At 39.4% G+C, this 20053-nt stretch overlaps 1 protein-coding gene and 1 long non-coding RNA gene across 3 annotated transcripts; both read left to right on the top strand.

Annotated features, from left to right (window-relative positions):
- Positions 1-3068: 3068 nt before the first annotated feature.
- Positions 3069-6258, top strand: LOC133976524 (uncharacterized). 2 transcript variants are annotated; one of them, XR_009924836.1, is made up of 6 exons: positions 3069-3198; positions 4142-4237; positions 4385-4463; positions 5137-5222; positions 5471-5596; positions 5696-6258. It is a non-coding gene; the product is annotated as an uncharacterized LOC133976524 (long non-coding RNA). The 2 variants fall into 2 exon arrangements; XR_009924837.1 differs by having other exon boundaries at positions 5471-6258.
- Positions 6259-8944: 2686 nt separating this feature from the next.
- On the top strand, positions 8945-18364 carry gckr (glucokinase (hexokinase 4) regulator). The gene is made up of 20 exons (XM_062414595.1): positions 8945-9004; positions 9826-9935; positions 10226-10375; positions 10487-10555; positions 10643-10711; positions 11067-11140; positions 11671-11737; positions 11830-11883; positions 12006-12100; positions 12227-12332; positions 12522-12640; positions 14125-14223; positions 14677-14774; positions 14955-15031; positions 16075-16171; positions 16242-16348; positions 16515-16592; positions 16969-17112; positions 17574-17708; positions 17793-18364. Exons 2-20 carry the CDS (start codon positions 9885-9887, stop codon positions 17904-17906), a joined length of 1803 nt encoding a protein of 600 aa, XP_062270579.1. The 5' UTR covers positions 8945-9004; positions 9826-9884; the 3' UTR covers positions 17907-18364.
- Positions 18365-20053: the final 1689 nt, after the last annotated feature.

Raw genomic sequence — 20053 nt, 5'->3', positions numbered from 1 at the left:
ATGGTGGTAAGAGCTGGTGGGGAGACAGGGGGAGAGACTGGGGTGGCTGGAGGTTTGTCAGTGTCTCCAGGAGGGAAAAATAACAGGGCGTTAGGAGGTGGCTCACCTGATCTGACAGGTGGAGCAGGGGAAATAATGCATAATTGGGCAGAGGGTTTGCCTGTGCTGGCAGACTTCACAGCAGTGGACAGGGAACCAGCACAAGTTTGGCCAGCAGGATTGGTATTTTGACATGTAGCAGCGTTGTAGACCCGGACATACCCAGACATACTGGTGGTTGACTGGATAGCTGCATCACCCATTGGAACCTTTTCATTAGTCAGCTCAGATGGATTGGCAACAATGCCCAACTTGTGATCTCTGTTGACATGGTTGAGCAAAGTTTTCTTACAGGTAAATAAAAAGTTGCATTTGCTGCATTTTTTTGGCATTGAATAGTGGCAGAAAAAGTAAAAAGACAAGTTGCTTCCCTTGGGACACTGGTGGTCATCGTACTCATACTCGTGATAGAAAACCTGGTTGCAGATGTCACAGGAAAACAAAGACATGTAGTGATGTTTAAGAGACAAGTCCGATTTGAAAAGCATCTTGCACAGTGTACACTCATATTCTTTCCTTTTACCCCTACAATGCCGTAAATGGACCCCAAGACGCCTGAATGGGCCTCTGCCACATCCATAACATATTGTATTTAGAGTTGCTGGGATTTTTTTAGAGTGTGGATTGTTAGAAGAGTCACTGGATCCGTCAGTTGCACTTGAGTCCGAGCTGCTGTCTGATTCTAGACCATATTCTGGATCATCAGGTTTAGAGAACGTTCCATTTTCATCATCGCTATCAGAACTTGTTGAATCATCTGTGCTCTTTGGTTCTGGATCTTTTGGACTCACATCTACAGATATAGAGCACAATTCATCCTCATCAGTATCAGAGCTTGTTGAATCATCTGTGCTGCTCCGTTCTGAATCTTTTGAACTCACATCTACAGATATAGAGCACATTTCATCCTCATCAGTATCAGAGCTTGTTGAATCATCTGTGCTCTTCATTTCTGGATCTTTTAGACTCCCATCTACAGGTATAGAGCACATTTCATCCTCATCAGTATCCGAGCTTGTTGAATCATCTGTGCTCTTCCATTTTGGATCTTTTGGACTCACATCTACAGATATAGAGCACATTTCATACTCATCAGTATCAGAGCTTGTTGAATCATCTGTGCTCTCAGAACTAGTTTCATGAGGACTTTTCATGTCAATGTCTTTATAATCTTCCCCCACTACACACTCCACAATGTTTTCAGGCCACATCTCAATTTCTTCTTGTTTCACTGATTCTGAATTGCAGTTGAGGAACACTGAGTCTGTGCTTTGCTGTGCAGTCACGGTATTAGTAAGGCTTTCTCCATTCTGACTCTGATATATGACCACAGAAGTGAAAGAGGAAGCTTGTTGATATGGTGCATCTTGAAATGTCAGTAGAAATTTTTGTCTTGTAGCACTAGATGCCTGCACTTGAGCATGTTTGGCTCTAGCTCCTACGGGATCTTCTTCTATTTTTCTTTGCCTGCTAGCTGCCTGCACTTGAGCATGTTTGGCTCTAGTTCCTACGGGATCTTTTAGTATTTTTTTATGGTTGGTGACTAACTGCTCCATGGCATGTTTTTGTCTGAATCCAAGTGGATCTTCCAGTAATTGCCTTCGCCTGTAACTAGCCTGAGCGCCAGTGTGTTTGGATTTTAGTTTTTCCCTGGCTTCACGTTGTAAAGCATCCATGTCGAAATGGATTTGGCATTTTTTTGATTTCTGCAAGTGTATTAAAACATTTCTACACTGCTTGTGACAGATCTTGCACACATTTTGCATACTTTCAATACTTTGATTATTCATATTATGTGTTGTGTGGTCCTCCTTTCCAGTCCAGGGTAAATATACAGGCATTTTATATTGCTTTTTGTTTAAATGCTTCCTCCCAGTCACTTGAAATTAGGTTTAAGCTGGTGTTGGGGCATTCTGGGCCGGAGAATACAAATTATAAATCAACAATTCCCTGAAGGTCAACGGAGGAACTCTGGGTTCAGAACTGCCCTGGGCAGAGATCCTCAGGGATGGGGATGGGGCAGAGTCCTGGAAAACCTTCTCAAAGGTGAGGTGAAACAGTTCATCCATGTAATCTGTAATAGAAAAACAAAAAAGATTATGTATACTTTGTGAAATTGTCCAATAGCTCAGTTGCAGAGTTTCACTTTTTTTGGCTTTTAGTGCTTATAGTTTTTATTATTAGGATTATTTATTATTATGGCAATTAAAAGACAACAGTTACTTTTCATAGTATACAGTATGAAACGGTTAAAATTTAATTTGCAGCATGCTAAGTCAGACTTAGCCGGTTTTCGGGTTTGGAAGATTGAAGTAAACAATAGCACCATGGATGTATTTTAAGCTCTTATGAGAGCACATTCACGAGCACAACATGTTCTGGTGCATTGCATTGTGGGACACAGCAGGCAAGATTGACTGGTCAGATGCATACTGAGAGTATGACATTCTGGTATTATTAGCAGTAGTAATAAACAAGAAAACATGGTAGAATTAGAAATAGAAATAAATGCCTGCCTCTGAAATAAAGAGGTCAAAACATGACCAAATGTTACATCACATCACACATACAGCCTATACAGCTCAGAAGTCACTTACACATATGAGGAAATAAAAAATATAACATAACAAATGAGAGATAACATTGAAAAAACATAATTAAAATAAAAGTAAATAGTACATAAATACACAAATAATGAAATACACAAAATAACATTTGGGGGGTCCATAAATATGTCAGTCAGAGGTTTAGTGGTTTATTAATGTATTGCTTTTCTTATTATTGACTTACAAGTGATTTGAATAAAGAGTTTTGGCACAAAGAGAAGCATTATTCTCTGAGTTATAGTAGCATATCTTTGAGGTTAAATGAGTAAGCAGAGTTGAGAGCTTCAGAAAGGTACAACTAACTCACAGGCGGCACTGTGCGTCACACCTCTGACAGGAAGTGACGCAGAATCAAAACAGAGCGTAGATCCGCTGAAGAAGCTAACTGGCTAACTGACCACATAAACATTACCTCTGGAGGTTAATTTTCTCCGCGAAAAAACTGCTTCTCAGCGGGATACAGAGCACCGAGTCTCCACTGAGATGTCTGAAAGTAAGCTGCAGCTCCGGCAGTCTGTTAGCGAGTGACTAAGTGAGATGTTAGACATTTATTAGCATGCTAACACATCGTTAGCCTTCTAGCCCGAGCTAGCTGCGAAAGTGTACACAGATATACGTCTCTTTATTCCTTTAATTAATAGAACTATACAGGGCTCCCAGCCAACCCGGACACCAGCGGTATTGGTTGGACTGTATCGATTAACCGTTCAAATGTCCCGGTGTCAGCCCTAGCGACCACATTTATTACACACAAGCTAAAGCACACTAGTGTTACATTAACTTCACAACTTCTGCTAATGAAGCATTTCACTTGCCTTGCAGAGAAAGACAACACTGCTCATGAATTCAGAAGCCTTTAGTCTTCAGATAGTGATATCAAAAGTAGCTAAATATTCCTCTGTGGGCGTGTTTGGCCTTCTGTAGTAACATAAACACTACATTCTTAGTTAGGGATACATTTATTGGGGGGCGGGGGGCGGGGGGCGGTAAACGCCACCCGAGGACGTAACAGACCTCTGTTAGCGCGATTCATTTTTAAAGGGCAGCGGCCAATGGGGAAGTCCTCATACAGGACTGACCAATGGTGTGTAACTTCATCACTCAGTCAGTCATTTTTTTTCTTTGTTAAACTTTATTGAGTAACTTGAATTCATTCAATCCATGAATATACATGTTTTTCATCACAATAGTTGCTTTAAGCTGAATCGAGTAATATTAAAATAAATTGTACAAGAACAAAAATGTTGGGAAAGAAGAATACAGACAGAAAAATAACAAAAACCTAAACCTTTTGCATCTGTTAAACAACTAAACTGAATTTGAAATGATTTAAAAGGAGATATGTTTAAGTGTAAACAGTTTTGTCAATCAATTGTCAGTTGAAAAAACCTTAAACCTCAGTCATGTTACGTGATGTTTTATACAAACGATTACAGAGGAAGAAGATTTCATTAGAAGCAGCTGCAGCCATCTGGTCCTGGGCCCTCCAAGATGAAGAGGGCGGAAAGCAACCAAACCAGTCACTGTGGACTGTAAGTCATCATTGACTTTACAAATAAATCATTTTTTCCCTCTGTAGATGTCAGTGAATGTAGCAAATACAAATTAATGTTAAAATTATTGTTTGAAAAGAAAGAAAAGTAAATCTATTTTTATGATTTCCAACCATGGTTGGCCAGTCTGAAGTCCTCCTTACAGAGAAGATGAAGACGGTATGAAGCTCATGATCAGATGAATTGGTTGGACAGTGCCATGGAGGTAAGTGAATCAGTTTATGAACCTAGTAGTTGATAAGGATGTCAACAGTGAACGGTTTATCGATTAACTGCAGATAATATTTTTGAGTGGTTACACATGTTATCCTATAGGTTAATTTGTATACTAGAGTTAGGTACTAATTTCTCAATAAACTGTCAACAGTGTCTTTAGATGTTAGTATTTGGAAGTATTATATTTTTGGATTGTCCATCTGTCCATCCATCCCATTCTCATGCATATTATATCTTAGAATGCCTGGAGGGAATATCTTCAAATTTGGCTCAAACGTATTCTTGGACTTAAGCACGAACGGTCCAGCTCATTGTGACCTCGCAAAACATGTTTGGCTGTAACTCAAGAATTAATACACTAATTATGAGAAACTTTCACAAAAATGTCTAATAGGATAAAATTATGAAGTGATGACATTTTATATGGAGATAGTTTCTAAGTGAAGACAGCATGTTTCTCACTGGAAATTATTCACTGGAATTAAACATGTCAACATAATGTTATATGATTAATTATATGTTATATGAGTCTGGATAGGCATGGATGTAAACTGCAACTTGACCGATTAGGGGAGACACACAACACTGAGGTGGTATTTCTAGTTTTATGGGCTGTGCTTGTTACACCTCCAGTTTCTCACATTTTCTTTGATTTTGTGCAGGTATCTCCAGACTGATGACGAGCTGAGACTTTCTACTTTGTCTGCTAGCCGTAACAACACTGGTTCTTCATGCAGTGATGATGAAGGTGAGTCTTGTCCCAATGTAGGCGACAGTTTAATACATCCAGTGCTCACTCTCATCTCAAATACAAAGGTTAAAAAAAAGAAGTATGTTTTCTTGCATCAGTATATTCTGTTGATGCCATGTCTGTTTTGAGTTTAGATCTATTATCTAATTTAATCTGTGTTTTTTTAATAGATTGGATTACACAATCGCCTCAGCCATCATGTCGACGCTGCAGTCTTCCTATAATATGTGCTGTGTTTTTTTCAGGTACATTTTCCGTGCTACACTGCAGTATCTTCCCCGGCCTGAGGCAGGACTGTCTGGACACTGAAGTCAACGGGTTCCTGCGTCCCATGCAGAAGAATGACGGAGAGGATAATGTGACTAAAGCAGGTCATAGAGAACTTAACTGTCAGACTTCCCATGAGACCAAACTCAATTATCCTCCTGTATGTTATGTGAGAAGTGAATTAATCACTGTATAATGTTTAGGCTCGGGAACATACACCCTGTTCTCTCTGCTCTGTGGTACAGAGGACACCCTGCCTTCTCTAACATGGTTCCCAAGCTCTGCAGTCAAATACTGGCCCGAGAAGACCAGCTAAACATCACAGTCTATACACACTTTCCTTTCATGATAATATTCATTTCATTCCTATACCACTAATCACAAACAGGGTGCTATAGAGGACAAAACCAACCAAACATGACAATATAAATGTTATAACACCATCATGTCCCCCCTCACTGTTTAAAATCCCACCCACCCCCACACTTTCACAGTCTCAGTTAGATGCTGATACTTTGAATTTAATGTATAAAATTGGTGCACTTCCCCTTTAAGAGGAGCACACTTTGTACTTTGTCATTATAAAGATTCAGGTCACTGCCAATAAAAGTAGTGCTTGTGTAGTAATAATCCAGAGATTTACATAGCATTTCATTTTTTCTGGTTTTGTTATAATTATTGCGGAAAGTATGATAATGAATGTAATTATATTTATTTGCTAGATTGTTTTTTGTTGTTGTTGCTGATTTAACCTCTGAATTCATTGTGTCCCCCTGCTTCTTAAACCAAATGTGTAGACAAAAATAGAAATAAAACTGAAGAATATACAAATAAAAATGTGTATGCATATATACATATAAAGTAAGATATTGTTTGTTTTTATTTCATTCTTGATACTGAAGGTGCAGCCCTGATCTTGAGGAAGGCTTCCCAGACTCTTTATAAAAAGACAAAGACAAACAGCAGTCACTGTGAGTTTTCAAGCTAGATGTGATGTGTGTAACAGCTGTGCTTACGAATAACCACAGACTGTCACCGTGGAATATATCACAGGTCATCCCTCTGTCACTCTCTCCACATTTCCTGTCTGCCTCTCCACAATACGCTCATCAGTTCAAATGGTAAAGCAACATGCCCAAAAACATTATGTTAAAAAATAAACTTAAGAAACAAAACAGTGAAGCTGTAGCAGATAATGACAATAATTATTAGCCGCAGCCCTAAAACATCATGGTTTCATCAAGATGAACAGTTTGTGTTTTGGACATTTATTTGCAAGCTGTTACTGACAATATGATGTAACTATAGTTTTGGTGTACAGATACTACATATCTATTTTCTTAGATGAGAAAAACATACTATAAGACTGTTATTTTTAATTTTCTTGAAAGCACAGGTTTGTTTCATGAGTCCCTTTAAAGGTCAAGTAGCCACTGGCATACAGTAAACCTTTGATAAGTCAGGACACATTACACTTTGATATTTTTATTAATATTATTACTCTTGACAGGCAAGAGGAAATATTGCCACAGCAAAATGTACATGCGGTATAGCTAAAAGAACAAAATGTCGTAACTTGATGCTTAAATCTGCTTGATGTAAGAAAACTGCAGGGATGAAACCGAGGTCTTGGTGCTGATGACACAACAAAGCAACAAAGCAATCCTATCACACTCATTATTAATAATGTTAAGATATGTCAAATAGGCCAATATTAAGATAGCATATAAAGACAGGATCAGGGAATTCTTTTTAAATTATTAAAAGTGGAACAGATTTTCAACAGACAGGATTTTTAGCAGATTACTGCAACGCCAAGTGTTCAATCAGTGCTATATTATCAGATTTTTGAAGAGTTGAATTCTTTTGTCTGTTAATGGACAAAGTTTGAAGGTGTCCAGTGAGGCTTGAAAATGCCTATCATATGAAACGATTAACCCATTTTCCATCATCAACCTATCTACAAAGTATCTTACCTTTATATTCTGAGCTACAAAGCACCAGTCAAAAGTCTGGGTATACCTTCCTATTCAGAAAATGTATCCAGACTTTTGACTAGTACTGTATATGTATGTGAGTGTCGATGTCTTTCTTGCTCCTCTGCAGCTTCTTCAAAATCAAAGGAGCTTTCATGGTTTGGTTCCCAGGTAAATGTGCAGTGCAGCGCTGCAGCTGACTCGAGACCATCAGGAACACAAGGGTCAGCAAGAAGAATTCATTATTTATGAAGAGCTTCTATAAAAACAAGTTGGAAACAGCGACTTTAAAGGTAAACTGTGCGTTATTTATTTTGAAGACACTGTCATCTGTTGGTCAAAGAGTGTGCTGCTGCATCATTCAGTGAAGACAGCGTGTTCGGTCGGTGAAAAATGCAGCAGACTTAACACAGAGGCTGAGCAGAGGGGTTGTTAAAGCTACATCTAAATGGCTTGTTAGATTTCTGTAAAGTCAAAACTGGAGAAAAATAAAGTCTGAATGTACTGCAGGCTGTGCTACAAACACACAGGATGATCAACAAGAAAAAAATCGCAGTAACTGTGATGATGTCCTGTGCTTCTCTGCCTCTTCACCATCTGCACTGTGAGAAAAGATGATCACTCAGGTTAATTGAGGAGTCAGCTCTGATTGACCAGTGGACCCTGAGTTCCCTCGGCTGATTTGGTTTCAGTTTAAATGCCTGAAGTAAGTAAGTAAGACAAGCTTACAGTTTATACAAGTAGGTTTTATAATTATAGTCCTGTTGTGGACTATTGTTGCCTGTTTTTTGACATGGTAAGTAATCCTTTTTCAGTTGTTCACATGTTCAGGAGGGTATCACCAACACACACACAGCTCATATTATTTCATCATTCACTACAAATACTAACTCAGTGGACTGTACAAGCATACCTGGATCCAGAATAAACAACTCCTGCTTTCTCATCAACACCCCACAGAGACCATCACACCTTCCATAGCAGCTTCTAAATGTTTGTTTTAATCATGAGTTGGTGGAGAGAAAAACAACCGAAAAGGAGATTAAATATTGTACTTTTATATATCAGGTGGACAGGTCTCTAGATAAATACTAATGTTTCTACATATGGGTCCTGTTTGTGTAAATATGCAACTTCAAAGTAATAAAATGATGATTTTACAGCTTATTTAATTACTTTTTAATAAAGTGGTCGAAATCAATTAATGTAGATTTTAAGGTCCTCAGCGATGTCAGTTGATATTTAATGTCTGTAATGGTTCATATTCCCCTAAAATATTTTCAATTAGAAAAGTAAAGCTGGAGCTTTTGGGGCCCTGGGAGTTTTGGGGCCCTTAAGCTGATGACACTTTAAAACTGTTGTTGGAGGAATGGGACATCTGTGATTAACTTCATAGGTTGTTTAATTTTGTTACAGTGACTCTTTACTAATGACAGACAGTTATGACAGGTGTACGTCAGTGCAGCCGGCACGGAGGAGCTCCATCTCTGACACAACCCTACGCGCTGCTCTGCTGTTCCATTGACTCATTGAAAGGTTAGCACCAAAATGTTCTTCACATGTCTGACATTAATAATCAGCGAGAGCCACTCATTAGTAGAAATGCATCACTTTTCAGAGAGTCACTGGCCTTTATTGTAAACTCATACTCTTTTTGTGTTAAAGAAAAGAACGTTATAATAAAATGAGTAATAGTATTGGTCATAATAGTCTTTTCCTTGTTGGTGGGACATAATGTGAAAAACGTTCCTGCTGCTGTGTCACTGACTGTTATTAGCCAGCAGTGATGACAGACAGCAGTGGGAGTTTGGAGGAGTGAGACACACTGCAGCAAACACTATGACAGCGTCCACTGAAAGTGAAAACACATATTAGACTCCACAATCTGCTGGGCTGTAAATATGTTCCCACTGCTCAGAATCACTTAGACCTTTTGTGAGATTGAAAAGAAAGTCTGAGAACGATGGAATGAATTTCACTGTTAAAGGTTTTTATTTATTGTGCACTGACTCTGCCACAGCTGAGGTCAAGGATGATTTTTTTCTTAAACCTGTCTCATGCTGAGTTTGAGTCAGATCTCCATTTTCTAACTGCTGCAGCTTTGGTACATTTTGTGATTGAAAATGTCAGTGATCGGTAATGTTTCACCTTTGCTTCATTGTAAGAGAGTGCTGTTTATTTCTCTCTTTTTTCCCATTGAAATAGTTGCAGAAATGAACTCTGTGTTGGTGTGTGACAGAGTAATGCATATTTCTATTCACGCTCCAGTCTCAAAGGTCCCTAAGTGAACTTTGTCACTACAGATAGAGTCGAGCACAATCTGCTTTTCATTTTGAATCACTGTAACTGTCAAACAGGAAACAGTCTACGTGAAGGGACAAATAGTTTTTGGCAGGAAAGGACAGACTCTTGCACAATGGCGGGATCAGACTGGACCTGTGATGTCTCCACAATGCGTGAATGGGAGGTAAGGAGACGTTAAATGTGTTGCTCAGAATTAGATAAGAAGATTGATACCATACAGCCAGCAGTCAGTGCCCCCGACTCGAGGCCAGCACATATCACCTTGTGCCCCCCCCCCTACCCTAAACTGTTGTAAAACTCTCTCTATATGTTAAACATTCTTTAAATCTAATGTTTTAATTAGCATTGGACATTATTGCACTGAAGCTCGTAGTGCAGGTGTGTTTGAAAACAGCAAACATTTTGAATTACTACTAATTATGAATTTCTTATTAATAATTTGACATGTCTCAGTCCCCAGATTACGAGCCGTCGCTTCCTGTTTCAGAGAAGTCAAACCCTCTGACGCGTGACATTGACAGAGCCTCGCCCAATCACATCGTGAGGATGTTGCAGGCCTGTGACAGCCAGATGTTTCAGGAAGAGGAGGGAACCACTTATCAGGTAAAGATCAGGGGTCATTATATGTTGTGTCAATGAAACGTACTTAAATGTTTGATAAGCAATGAGTGGACTTAAAAATTAAAAGAATAATCATTTGAATTTCATTTTTAGAGGCTTTTAAGTGACAACGTGGTGATTACGATGATGGAGGTCGCTGAGAGAGTGGAGCTCATTCTTAAGGTATCCCCTCTTTCTCTGTCTGTCCCTCTGTCTGTTTGATGGTTAACCAAGCATGAATTGACAGTGTGTCTTCTGTTTCTTTAACAGGATCCTCAGGACAGCCTTGTTGTACTGAGTGGATGTGGGACTTCTGGTCGACTGGCTTTCCTTATCGCGGTAAAGTCCTGAAATGCTCCCCACACGACTCAGTCTACTGCACATCGAAAAAAGGAAGAGGAAAACAACTACACCACAGACACTGTTCAAGTTATTTGGTCTCATAATGGACATAATCTTTCTTGAAACCTATAAAAAAAAGACCATTTCGCTTTTAGCAGAGATTTATTTGTTTCAGGAATGTTATAGAACAGAAAGTAGTATCTTAAAGCAGTGTTGAAGAAAGCAGAGCCAGTAATATCAGGAAAATAACACCCTAATGAAATCATCTGATCATATATCAATTGTTTTATGACTCCCTGTGTTGTGTAATATGTGGGTGTCTGTGTGTGTGTGTGTGTGTGTCTGTTGTTAGTCAACTTTCAACAGAGCACTGAGGCAGTTGAAGCAGAGTTCAGTCTATTCATACACCATTGCAGGAGGAGACAGGTGTGTTGGGGCTGTTTTATTATACAGAACAAGATTACCCTCATATTATTAAAAATACATACCTAGCTGTAATTGTTGGCATTGTGATATACTGTGTATAAATTAAAGGTGCAGTGTTCAGAATTTAGTGGCACCTAGAGGTGAGGTTGCAGATTGCAGCCAATTGAATACCCCTCCCACCATCGCCTTCCAAGTATGTTGGAGAACCAGTGACATGAAACTCGCAAAAAGTGCTTGGTTTTTCCATTCTGGGCTACTGTAGAAACATGGTGGTGCAACATGGAATGTAAATACAATATTATATTCCATTTCTGCCAAGTCTGTAGATTCCAGTCTACACACTGCACCTTTAATGTGTGCTTTGTAACAGTACCTGAATGTATTGAAGTGAGCAATAGTGCATTTTATTAATTCATTCACATTTTCATTTGTAAGAGGAAGAATGTGTTTTTTCTTCTTTTAGATGTTGCATGGTCTCGCTTTGAAGATGTTTCAATCAAATCTCTCATTCTCTCTGTTGTTTGCTTCAGAGCTCTGCTTTCCTCCCAAGAGGCTCCTGAAGATGACCCCATACTAGGCATGCTCAGTCTGAAGAAGGTCAGGAACATGGTGCAAAGTATGTGTGAATTTTGTACTTTTGTAGGCAAAACATCAGCATTTGACCACTGCATGTTTTTGCTGCCCTGCAGGTCTGTGAAGGGAAGAAGCGGGTCTTGTTTATTGGCATTTCCTGTGGATTATCTGTAAGTCACTCTGATCGGTCGGAATGTGAAATCTGTGTCGGACAGCATGTTTCATTATGGTGCTTCCAAACTTAAATATAACTTTTACTGTTTTTATGTGCGTTTGATACCTGGTCCTCTAGGCTCCATTTGTAGCAGGTCAGCTTGACCTCTGCCTGCAGCACCCTGAGGTCTACACTCCTGTACTGATTGGCTTCAACCCTGCACATCAGGCCAGGTGTGTGTGGTATCCATATCCTATTAATATTGCGGCATGTATAGAGTGGCAAATAGCCTGCACTGAAGAGTAAATTGGGATGAAATTTGCCTGGGTTGACATAAAAACATGTATTTGTGTATGTAGGGATGAGCCCATACCAGGTTGCACATTCACTTTTCACAATGTGGTAGAAAGGATGCAGGAGCTTTCCAAAAGTCAGATGGCCTTCCTCATCAACCCATCGGTTGGAGTAAGAACCTCTGCACGTCTCGTACACATATTCTCCTCTCCATCACTGTTTGATTGCATTGCCTTTGCATCATGTCTAAACATTAGAGACAAGCGAGCCATGTGTCTGTACTTTGTCCAGTAATCCTGTGTGTGTGTGTGTGTGTGTGTGTGTGTGTGTGTTTGTGTGTGTGTGTGTATATATGTTCAGCCAGAAGCCATCAGTGGCTCCTCCAGGATGAAAGGAGGCAGCGCCACAAAGATTCTCCTGGAGGTCATCATGTCCGTTGCTCATGCTGCTGCCTTCTCAAAAACACCCATCACATCCAAGTAAGCATGGTGAAAAATACTGAAAAGGTGCCTCAGTCAGTAAACTGTAAATGAGTATAATAATAAATCTCTATACATGTTGAAATTGTAAGAAATATTTGAAAAGTTTGACATTTTGAAAAATAGATTTAGTTACTTTTACTAATAAGAGTTAGATGAAAAGAAATGCTGCTATCGTTTGAATGCACTGTTTAATTATACGCAGCTCACTAATGAAGATACAGTGCCTTCATTAGGGAGCTGGTAGGTTGTTTTTTTACTTTGAACTGAGCCAGGCTAGCTGTGCTCTTGTGCTTCCAGTCTTTATTCTAGCTAAACTAAGCTAAGCTGATTGCCTGCGCCCTAATTAGCATACAAATATGGGAGCGCTATTGAGCTTCACATCTAACTCTGAGGAAACTGAACAAGTATATTCCCCAAAAATGTCCAACTAATTCTTTAATACCGTCATATAAGTGAATAAGTGTACAGAAAATAATGAATATACTGTATCACATTATGAAATATAGATAGTAGCAAATATGATCTGTTTTCCACATTCAGAGATACAATCTAATTTCCACACTCTGGTTCCTTCTACAATTATACTAAAACCCTTAAGATCTATTTAATAGATTCTAAAGTACATATAGTTCTGGTATGTAGACAGGATTGACATAGGCTGACTGTAAGATTATTACAACACTGTGCTCCATCTTACACAATACTGATGGTGATCCGTCATCACCTGAAGTAACCTCACAGCACCTTCAATCTCCAGCTCTGCACCCAAAGGTACAGCATGCAGCTTCTTAAGTGCTTCTTTGTGTTATCAGCCATCAGCCTGAAAAACATGCATCTGGTGTGAACAAGCTTTTCACATTACTAGTGATCTATACATTTAGGAATGTACGTGTGTACATTCACATGAAACCATGTCTTTACTCCCATTCACGGTACATACAGTGAACTGCTGGTGAGAGGAGAAGGCACGTGTGGCTGCACGTGCACTGCTGCATTTGATAAGGTGGAGAGCTGCTCGTGCACATACAGCATCCAAATCACAGCAGAGCTTTGAATAAAATCATATTGTTTTGTTTTATTCATATTTTGAAATTTTCTCTTACCCAAACAGCTTCCATACTGCAGCAGTGACGCCAAATCATGTGACTGTAGACGACAGCACAATGCTAGACCATGTAGCATTCTTATAACGCATACAGCATTTCTTCAAGTGTCCCTGTTTCCTTTTTTTTTTCTCCAAGCTGACAGTGCAGAAGCTTCTTGTCTTCCTGTTGCACAGCTGCATTTTCATGGTGTGTTACTGACATCTAGAGGTCATTACACAAAGAGATTCTTCGACTGTATAATTGTACTTGTACTGGATGTACAAGTAATTAGAAACTACTGAATATGGTGTGAACATGATTCTGAAAAAATCTAATATTTTATAATTAATGTATATAACATAGGCTTTCTCCTTTGTGTTTGTTTCTTTCCAACAGGGGCATCCTGCAGCACTTGAAAGCATCTGAGAAGACTCTGGATATCACGTACTCTCAGACTGAGGGGATAAGTGGTCTGGTGGAGGCAGCTGGGAAGAGGTGAAACATCCGGTTTTCATTTTCACTTTAACCTTGAAGATTTTATTTAACAAGGCAAACAGACAGCATTCTAGCTTCTTAGTCATCAGTGAGGGGGAGAGCTTATTTATTTCATGAATCATCACTAAAACATAGAGGTAATAACGACTGACATCGCCTAAAATACACTTACTGCCCTCGACAGCACACACACATTAATCATATCTACAGCAGTGACGTCCCTCAGAATTGTATTCTTACAAGCAGGAACAGCCTCAGAAATTCTGCACTGAAACCCAGAATAATGACATTTTTCAAGGTGAATCAGCAGCTGCTAAAGCTTCCAGTTATTGAGTCTACGGTGCTGGCAGTCTTCCCTCATCGTACACACTATCGTAGACACCCACAATGTGTGTTTGTGTGTTGTGTGCTATTTATACCTATGTTCTTTGGTTCTCTGTGTGTGTGTTTCAGTTTACGCTGCGGTAGGCGTGTGTGTTACCTGGGCTGGGGCTCTCCGGCTGTGCTGGGCCTCATTGACGCCAGTGAGTGTAATCCCACGTTTGGAGCAGGTGAGAGAAGTGCGATGCAAAAGAACACAGTAACATATTTTTGGGGTGATTAGACTTCAGTGGTTAATAATCACAAATGTATTTTACCAGATTTAGGGAGTATTCTGCAAGAGGCACATATTTTACATTTGAATGATATATATTCGTGTGTATACGTGATTATTCGTGTGTGTGTTTTAGCCTTCGAAGATATTCGAGGTTTCGTGAATGGAGGGTACAGAGAGCTGAACAACAGTGAAGGCCCACTTAATTCACTGGTATGTGAGGAGAAATCTATGACTCGACATATTCTTCATTTAAACAAAAGTGGCTGATTAGGACTGTTTGAATGAGTCATTCTTTCAAATAGAAAACAAAGGCTTGAATCTGAAACAATGCACCACCGCATAATCTTTAACAATGCAGATTCTCACACTGTTCAGCAGCTTTAAACTTTCTCTGAATGTCTTCTACAGTTGTGCCGTCAGCACTAGCTGACTCATAACTTGGAGATTTATGTTCTGGTGCATCTGTGGGTCTTACAGGAGTCTGAAAAAACCCTTATAAGGCTTTACAGAGTATTAAAATGTCTGAAATCCTCTAAAATCCAATTAAAATGAAATCTAGCTCTTATGTTACACAGTGTAATGACACATGTGTCTCTGCTGCATGTGACCTGTAGATTAACCCAGAACAGGATTAGTATAAAATACATCCTACCTGCTTTATGAAACACAGTGGGACTTCATGTCTGTTTTCAATTAATCTGCTTCAGGTTTTTTTCATTATACAGCTGGTTGGTCTTGGTCTCCGTTGGTTTCCATTTACTGTATATTGCGTACTGAAAGTTTAGCCTAAAAGTCTCTACAGCTTTTTTGCATTTATGCAGTGCTTTTATCCAATGCACTTTACAATGTTACTGCTGCTCACTAACCCATTGACATACACACACACACACACCAATGGCAGCTACCATGCCAGGTGCTGGCACAGTCATCAGGAGCAATTTGGGGTTAAGTATCTTGCCCAGGGATTCTTCGACATGCAAACAGGAGGAGTCAGGGTTTGAACCTCGGACCTTTTTATTAGTGGACAACCTGCTCTACTTTCTGAGCCACAGCTGTGCCCAAATAGTGAGAGGATACAACCAAAACTAATACATTTGGCATCCTCGTTGACGTCACTTATAGTAGGGATGATTAAGAAAATATGTACAGAGCATTTAAAATACACATGACACAAAAAATCATTCCCCTTTAATGTATTTCAACACAGGAATGCTACATAAGTGTTGACTTTAAGGAAGTTTTCTTTCCTTTAGGGTCCTGAGTTTTGCATAGCACATGAGGATTTTGTGCACCAAGTCCTGCCCTCTCTCAATGACCAGGACACAGTTCTACTCATCTACACACACTCAGGTGAGACAGCATCTTTAAATATTAGGATTCTGTATAAATGCATGTGTTGATGGCTTCTATCCATCCACAGATGATGTCAGTGAGGTGATGAAGATGGCACGCAGAGTGAGAGAGAAGACATCCAACCTCCATGCGGTCTATCATCACGTTGATGGAGACACTGCTACTGCTTTACAAGTCAGTTATCTATCTATCTATCTATCTATCTATCTATCTATCTATCTATCTATCTATCTATCTATCTATCTATCTATCTATCTATCTATCTATCTATCTATCTATCTATCTATCTATCTATCTATCTATCTATGTAATACAATCTTTATTGATGTTGTTGTTGCAGGAGGACATCAATAAATTGTGTTTATCCACACTAAAAGTCTCTTGGCCGTCATCTGCTTCAGCGAGCTCACTACACATGGTACAGCCCACACACACACACACACTCACACACAAGGACACACACATCGATTGAACCCCTCACCGGAGCATGATAAATGACTGTTTTGCCTCTTACACTCTCTTTTTCTTCGTCTCCCTCCCTCCTTCGATAGTGCATTTTGCAGAGCGATAAAGAAATGAACACGCACGACAGAGGGAGTGTCCGTCTGGTTAAATGCTAGAGGACTCATTTTCTTTTTTATTGATTTTCATTCTTTCTTATTTCTCGTGTCCCTGAAGGTCTTGTTTTTAGATGACAGGTTATTTTTTTTATTTGAATGTTTTTCATCGTTTCCTCTCGCTCCGTCTTATGTAAACGCAGAGGACGGAAAATCAATTGTGCATCTCTCTCTCAGCAGTGGGAGCTGTCCACTAAGCTGGTGCTGAATGCCGTGAGCACCGGTGCTCATGTCTTAAAGGGGAAGATTTACCAGAACTACATGATCGACTTGCAGGTCACCAACAGCAAACTGTACCGCAGAGCCACACGTTTACTCCAGGTGGATACAATTACATAAACATGACTTTAGCCACACAACTCCTATATGCATGTGTCTTAAATATATGTATTTATTCAGTGGAGTCTCCTGAATAGAAACAATTTTGCACAGAGAGACACTTCTAACTACAATACTACTTGGCACTTGGTTTTCAGTATGTCAGTTACTTTACTTTGAAACACAACTTTATTTAGGAAAAAATTTAAAATGCACCATGAAAGCAGAATATAAACTGTGATAATTAATAACAGTCTTTATAAAAGAAACTCAAGCAAAGTTAACCAGTTTAAACCATGTCAACATATAGCACAAGCTCCTGATCTATAGCTAACCTGACCTCTGACCTATAAAGGGTGTGAAATAAACCTCCTCCTCCAAAGATAGAAGAACCAGTAGGGTGTGATTACCGTAAACACGATTGATTCTGAAGGTGAATTGAGGCAGTCTGCTCCTTCTGCTAGAAACTGTCTGGTCGGCCCGAGGCCCAGTGTGAGGAGACGCTTCTGAAGGCCCTCTACAGAGTGGACAAGTTGACTGCTGACATTACATCCTCTGACATGACTGCACACATACTCACTGCTAGAAACACAACTAAGGTAAAGAGGCTGGAAGGTGCATAAAGAAGAAAAATGTAGGAATGGATTGATGGTTTGGTTATATTTTCTCTCTTTGTGTCTTAGGTGGTCCCTCTGGCTTTGGTCTGTTTGCTGACTGGTTGCTCTCTCGAGGAGGCGAAGTCTCATTTGGAGCAGCAGCCAATCGTGAGGGAGGCTGTGGAGGCTTTCCTCACATAACTTGCGAGGCCTGACATCACCATCAGAAAGAGATTGAAACAGGCAAAGTCTGAACACACATGCAGTACATTAATATATTAAATTGAACCCTGTTTCCTGTCCAGTGACAGCTCAGAGTTATGTGGGACTCAGATAAAGAGAAATCTAACTATATTTAGTCTAAGTGTAACTAATCCTAACCCTAACCCAGTTGAGTCACAGGTAAACAAAGTCTGTCATTACTGGCTCTTGCTTTGATAATGAGGTAAGGCCTATTACAAGCCAAAAGGTGAACTAACACACAAACAACATCATGGCAGTAAGTAGCAGACTCAACACCTCAACACTAAAAAACCTTATCAGAATAACCTGCATATTATACTCTCAGTCTGTAATGTAGATGGAAGATGTTAGAATATAGTGTGTGTAATAAAATCAGGAAAATACTGTTTTAAAATATGTAATACACTTTTTTTGGAACTGACAAGCACAAAAAAACAGTGTTGTCCTGATATATTAAAGTCACCCTGACCAAAGCAGCTTTAAAACACCAATATCTCTTTATTTCTTTGTTTGCTTTCACCACTGAATAACAAACTCAGTTGTTGATTTTAAAAGAAACAAAACTAAATTCAGCACACTCCATGACTGAATTCATTTTAAAGTCTCTAAATCTGATAAAAGGTGAGGTTTGATGTTTCACTGACAGCTTCATCCTGTGTTCTGTACCAGTTTTTTGAAGGTAAAGACACTACCACATTTGTCCGCGTGATGTAAGTTAGCCTCAATCCCTGTAGCTCAACACACACACACACATACACACACACACACTCACACGGGTACTGGATTAGTGTGACGTGTGAATGTATCTTGAGAGCAGCTGAGCAGCTTTGGAAATACCTTTGGAGCACAGCCAAAGGCTGCGGGGAGGAACAGAGTGCTTTTGCTCTGTGCTCCAGGAAGGTAAAGTGCACATCAGATCTGGATCAGAAAGCATTAGCACATGATTCAGAGCATGTATATTAACAGCTTCCAAGGAAGGGTGCTGTTTGCCACCTAGAGACTACTACCACATACTATAAATACATATGCACAGTTACCAATTTGATAGTCAAATACAGTTATATACTGCTATCATGAAGTTAATGTGGAGCATCTGTTGCTCCCATATAAAAAATATGTCACACAGCAGAACAATTGAAGCAAAACCATCTTCCAACACCTGCAGGAAGTATGGATAGATGACTAAAACACTCTCAAAATACACACTGCTTTCATGATTGGGCCTACAATCATACATGATTGGGCCAAAGGGAGGGTTCATACATTTTTTTACGCTACAGTAGAGCCCATGGTTGAAAATAGAGGGTTGGTTTCTCGGACTCTCTCTTACACTTAGTGGTACCTATTAATGCTGATAGTGTTTTAGTGCTTTTATTTGCTCAGATTTGGAGACATCTGTCACTTACGGTAGATTTCGATTGCCACAACAATATAAGAAGTAAATAGCATTTCAATAATGGTGCCCACATCATTGATGAATTATATATAAAAGAAACATGGCAACATCTTTTAGAATAGATAATATCCAAAACAGACTCAACATGTTTTCCTTTTTTTGACAGTGACCGTTCAGCACTGTGAGTACCACAAATGAAAATCCAGTTGAAGTAATAGTCGGACATTTCTCTCTTGCCGAGAGTTAGATGAGATGGTTGGCATCACTATCATGTCTCTATGTTAATTTTGCAGCTAAAGCTGGCAGGTGGTTAGGAAGGGGAAACAGCTTGCCTGCCTCTGTCTGTGTTGTATCTCATTTGTTTAATCCATGTACAAACAGGGATATAAAAATGGTAATCTGTGGAGTAGCAGAGCCAAACGTGTAGCAAAGAAAAAGTAGCTAATTCAGACAATCCAAAACCAGTGGGGCAAAAAAGTGAAAAAAAAACCCCAGTATGGTCGGCTAGATAATAAGGTGAGTGAAAAATATTATTTTTTTGTAATTTCCTTGAACTGACCCTTTAGGCGTTTCATTTCTTGAAGCATTATGGTATCTCAAGATGAACAAAAAGTCAGCCCTCTAGACACTTGAGCCTAAACTAAATTTAGAGTTAGATCACACCACTGTGAAGGAAGATGTTGCCCAAATTGTCTTAAGTTAAATCATT

Source organism: Scomber scombrus, chromosome 24 (assembly GCF_963691925.1).
Source record: "Scomber scombrus chromosome 24, fScoSco1.1, whole genome shotgun sequence".
Lineage (NCBI taxonomy): Eukaryota > Metazoa > Chordata > Actinopteri > Scombriformes > Scombridae > Scomber > Scomber scombrus.
The sequence above is the reverse complement of the archived record's forward strand: the minus strand, read 5'-3'. Positions and strand labels throughout refer to the sequence as shown.